The 5,271-nt window shown below is 46.6% G+C and overlaps 2 gene segments (V, D, J or C); both read right to left on the bottom strand.

Moving 5' to 3' along the window:
- Positions 1–1,980: 1,980 nt before the first annotated feature.
- Positions 1,981–2,613, bottom strand: LOC125347254. The segment is given in 2 exon segments: positions 1,981–2,371; positions 2,498–2,613. Coding segments are annotated over 2 exon segments (402 nt in total).
- A 1,957-nt stretch (positions 2,614–4,570) lies between these two features.
- On the bottom strand, positions 4,571–5,271 carry LOC125345675. The segment is given in 2 exon segments: positions 4,571–5,076; positions 5,179–5,271. Coding segments are annotated over 2 exon segments (555 nt in total).

The following is a 5,271-nucleotide window of genomic DNA, read 5'->3' as shown; positions in this document are numbered from 1 at the left end:
ATCATTACTTAAGATGCAAATGTGAAGGAAAGATCACAAGGGATTCTAAAAGATGGATAACAATAAGAATACTGAGAAAAATAAGTTCTACTGGGAATGTGGAGTCGAGGAAGTCAAGTCCTTTAGCGTTGTAAAAGGAGTAGCACTTTGGAAAACTGTGCAAGTGCTTCTAATTAGTTTAGATGTCCATACAGCCTACAGATCTGTAATTCCTGACTTATGTCTGTACCTGCAAGAAATGAAAACACAAAGAAGTTACAAGAATGTGCAAAGTAGTTCTACTCATAGCAGTTGAAGCTTGGAGTAACAGGTAACAAAACAAATTAAGGCACACAATGGAACACAGAAGCACAATGTCAATGTCAATCAAGATGCATTGTAGATATAAATTGATTTGTTGAATGGTAATTAGGTTGAATTGTATTCCAAAGAGAATGGGTAACAAACCATGGCACATAAATACAATGGAATGTCGATCAACATGCATTGTACTTATAAAGTGATTTGTTGAATCGTAACTCCTTTACACACTACTTAAAGATAATAAAAATATAATTTAAGAAAAGAGAGGCTGAGGCTGGAATATGGTCTAGTGGTAGAGTGCTTGCCTTGTAGACATGAAGCCCTGGGTTCGATTCCTTAGCTCCACAGAAGTGGTGCTGTGGCTCAAGTTGCAGAGTGTGAGCCTTGAGCAAAAAGAAACCAGCGACAGTGCTCAGGCCCTGAGTTCAAGCCCCAGAACTGGCCAAAAAAAAAAAAAAAAAGAGATTGACTGAAAGAGAGCTCAAGTAACATCCCAAAATCAATAGGAACACAATGGAATACAACTCAGAAACAGAAACAAATAAACTTCTGATTCATTCAATGTGAATACAGCCTTAAATGTTAAGTTCTGAGAAATAGAAGTTAATAAAATAGTAGTATAAGACTAAGTTTCTGTGAAGTTCGAGAACAGACAAAACTAATCAATGGTGCTAGAAATCAGATGTACATCGGACACAACTCTCAGGAGAAACAGGGTAGAAAGAGGCAGGGAGACACTGTCTTGAGTGATGGAATGTTCTTCATTGTGACTTAGCTATAGTTGCAGTGGCGTGTTGTCTTTAAAATTGATCAAATGTTTTTTATCCATATGGACATTACATTCTCGATAGCTACAGTTTAATAAATATTGCATCAAGGTAGTAAATAAATTACATAAAGTGGAAGTCCCATACAAATGGGTGAGTATTCTACACAGACCAATTTAAGTTTTATTACCTCCAAAAAATAACCAGAGGCACAAACAAAAATAAATACATGAAATTTTGAGAATGGGAGAAGTGTTCAGGTAAGAGAAATACAAAAGCCCTAAATTAAGCAAAACAATAAGCCAGGTTGAAATAGAAAGAGAAGGAACAATTGCAGGATGAAAACATTAGGCAAACAAACCCTTTAAAGAAATCCCCAGGGCTGGTGAAAGTAGTCGATATCATGATTTGCGAAATTTGGTCATCATCCATTTTATTGTTCAGCAATGATATCAAGTTTCAGTAGATGGGCCAGTTTCGTAAATGGATATTGGAGTGGGGGGTGGGACCGGAAATATCAGGCAAATGACTTGATGGAATAGATTAGAAAATGGTACGAAATATGAAGAATCCTAGATTCCTCAGGGAAATTAAAGCAGCTCACAAAACTTCTGGAATTGTTCTCTATGGAAACGGGAAGAAAATACAGATTTGTGAGAGAAAATACTGTCCCTTTATGACACTGAGCAAACCAACGCTAAGTACTCTCTCTCTCTCTGTCCATGTCTCTGTCTCTCTGTTGCTGTCTCTGTCTCTCTGTCTCTGTCTGTCTCTGTGTATGTGTGTCTCTCTGTGTCTCTGTCTGTCTGTCTGTCTGTCTGTCTGTCTGTCTCTCTCTCTCTCTCTCTCTGTCTGTCTCTCTCTCTCCTGCATCACAAAGCCCGGCCAGTTGAGACCCGTCTGCTGGGAAGAGCAGCAGCTTTGCATGGTGGTTGGGGCAGGGACTCAGGAAGGCGAAGCTGTGCCCGCCCTTCTTGTGCAGAGCACAGCTGATGGTGCAGCACCGTGAAGGCTGCTGCTGCAGAGGTACAGAGAGGTCTGGCTGGGGCTGGCCGATACCAGTGTCAGGGGGAAGCGCTTCTGCTCGCCTCGGGAGACACTGTACCCTTCTGCAGAGTCTCCTTTGACAGTGCTGCCCACATCCGTTGAGTAATGGATCAGCCTCAGCCCTTGGCCTGCATCTTGCCGATACCAGAACATTGCAAAATGGTTCATATCTTGAGAGCACTCCAGGACCAGCTTCTCTCCTGTGCTTGTAATTCGGTATCTCGGGGTCTGAGTGACCCCAGCATCCAGGAACCCTATTGGGCAGGAGGCATACGATGAAATCAATACTTGAGGAGTAAGCACATCTCTCTAGACGGATGGTGTGGGGTTGGGACTTGGTAGACTCATGACACAGATCTCTAACAAAACCAAGAACTCACCTACTCCAAGGGAAAAATGGAGAACATAGAAGAGTTTGTGGATCATGACAGATCACAAGAAGGGAGAGCCTAGCCCAGAGAACACTGTGAGCTTAGGACTGAGGGCTGCGGCAGGAGGCTCGGCTCCTCTCTCATTGATGGGATGAGCTCCTCCACGCCCACACCCCCTTCTCCTCCCCCCCAGGCCTCTTGTCTCAGGCAGGATCAGCGCCTCCTCTTAGGGCTGTGATCGCTTAAGTCAGGCCCACAAGGAAGGTGGGTGTAAAGCAATATAATGTGCCGTGTGGAGGAGAACCCCAACCTCGTGGTTCCCCACTTTATCTGTGGCAGTTGGCCCCGTTTTTGTACCTATCCCACATCAAAGCTGCCCTTAAAAACATTCAACAGCTGTGCACCTTCCAAAGCTCAGAGGGACCTCCACCTGCTGAAGAGCTCTCCATAGTATACCAATCACTGAAAACCTCCCTGCGTGTGCGAATGTCAGATCCAGGCCCCAGTTTGCCTTAACCCCCTTGCTCACAGGCTGTGCGCTTCAGCTCTCCCTAGAGATTTTTGGAGGACAGCAGCATCACAGTGCCATCTTGTGGCACTGTGCTGTTTTATTCTTGTTTCCTCTACAGTGGTGAAAGAAATGCGGGGAAATGTCTGGAAGAAATTTCCAGAACTGTGGGGAAAGTTCTAGGACCAATTTCCCGAAAGCCTAACTTCAACACTCATTCTATCTCTGACTATTCCTTGGGCTTCTGCACCTAATCACTCCCTCATTCTACTTCGGCCATACACCAGCTATAATCGCAGATGTTTTTTTTAAACAGTTGAAGAATGAAAAGGAAAAAAAAAAGTTTCACATGAAGTGTTCAAAAGAAAAGCACTAGAATTGGGGGTAAGAGGGTTCTTTTGTCTCTGTCATTAAGAGTAAACAAAAACACCCAAACCCAGCAAAATAGAAACGGACAAGTGTCACACCCAAATTATAAACCAATGATGGCAGGTAATCAAAGTTATCTTCAAGATAGATGTGTTAAAACATGTGAGCAAAAGAATAGAAGGAGGCCCATGAGAAGACGAAATGCTACTGTAAGTCAGTAAACCATCATAGAAGAAGCAATGCGGGGGGGAAAACTAGGGCTGCGGACAGCTAAGCTAACCATGGGATTCAACACTACACAAGCAATCCCTGAACAATGTGCTTCATTGAACAGCAGGGAGAGAAGAGATGGTTTTGGAAAAAGCAAGGGGTGTGTGTGGCAGGAGCTAAGGTCAATCTGGTGCTAACCAGTTCTCCAAAGAGCTGGACTTCCAGGACACTATGAAGGGGGCTATCCTTAACTTCACCGCCTTGTGTGCCAGCCCAGAGGACCATTTGCGTTCCCCAGGATCTTCTTCCTCGCTTCTCTCATGGTAGACAGGCTGTGGTGTTCCTCAAGTTCCCATAAAAATCCTCACTGCTCCTAGCTGGGGGAGAACTGACAGTATCATACAGAAGGAAGATCAGTCAGTGTATAGGTAAATAGATAGATAGATAGATAGATAGATAGATAGATAGATAGAGAGAGAGAGAGAGAGAGAGAGAGAGAGAGAGATGGAGAAATAGGTACAGAGATTGATATATGATAGAGAGATACAGAGATTCCATAGATGATAAAGATAGAAGGATGACTGGTAGTAGACAGATAATGGATAGGTATAGGGAGAACGATATTTAGGGATTTATAGATGACAGAGGGATAATAGATAGATATGTAGATAAACACATAGACTAGATAAGGGGTAGATTGATAAATGACAGATAGAGGGAGAAAGACATTTACAGATTAACAGACGATAGATAATAAATAGATGATGGATGGATAGATAAAGGAAGAGACGCAGAGACTGAACCGTAGTCACGCAGATAGGTTCTCTATGTTCTGCTTCTCTGAAGAACTCTCCCATATACGGACGGATATTGTTAGTCTCGTTTTAATGAATACGGCACTACGGATTACAGGGGGTCTCCATGAGCTAGCGTTGGAATGGAAACCAGGAGCAGGTGTCTGTTGCCACCCCGCCTTTCTAACACTACTAGTATTGTTAGACCGAGTGCCAGCCACCTAGACAGCTCTCTGCTGGGCCATTTGCTTGCATTAGCGAGCTCACTGGAGCCAGCGGGTGGGGGGTGGGGGGGGAGGGAGGTCCTGATGCCGCAGAGTCGGGGAGGGCGAGGCCTCCCGGGCCCCTGGCGCACAGGGGAGGAGGTTTTGGGTTTTGGCGCCGCGGGCGGGCGGTGGTGTGGAGCTGTGCCTGGCTGCTGGCACAGAGGAACAGCGCCGAGTCCCCCCGCTCCAGGGCGCTGAGGGTGAGCTCGGAGCCCGACTCGCCCACCCGCTGGGCGGACAGCCGCTCCGTCCCGTTTCCTTTCTCTCGCAGCTCCCCTCTGTAGAAGGACAGAAGGAACTTCAGGCCCCGGCCCCGCGGCGGCTGCTGGTACCAGAACACGTAGAGGTGTCCCGAGACCGGGGCGCATCGCAGCGCGGCCCGCTGCCCCTGCGCTTTGATCAGGTGCTTGGGGTCTTGAGTGACCCCGGAGTCTCCTGGTCCTGTGAACGGGGGGTGGGGGGGGGTGGCAGAGGCTAAGGTCAGATCATGACAGAAAGGGGAACCCTCACATCCGAAGTTGTCCTGGGTGCCCCGGGGCTCACCTGCTCCCAGGAGACAAAGGGCCAGGCCGCAGAGCAGCCTGCAGCCCATGGTACCCTCGGAAACCCGGGGCGTCTTCCAGCTGGGGGGTGGGC

This window comes from Perognathus longimembris, chromosome 2 (assembly GCF_023159225.1).
Source record: "Perognathus longimembris pacificus isolate PPM17 chromosome 2, ASM2315922v1, whole genome shotgun sequence".
Lineage (NCBI taxonomy): Eukaryota > Metazoa > Chordata > Mammalia > Rodentia > Heteromyidae > Perognathus > Perognathus longimembris.
Note: the sequence above shows the minus strand (reverse complement) of the source record. Positions and strands in the feature narration are given on the sequence as shown.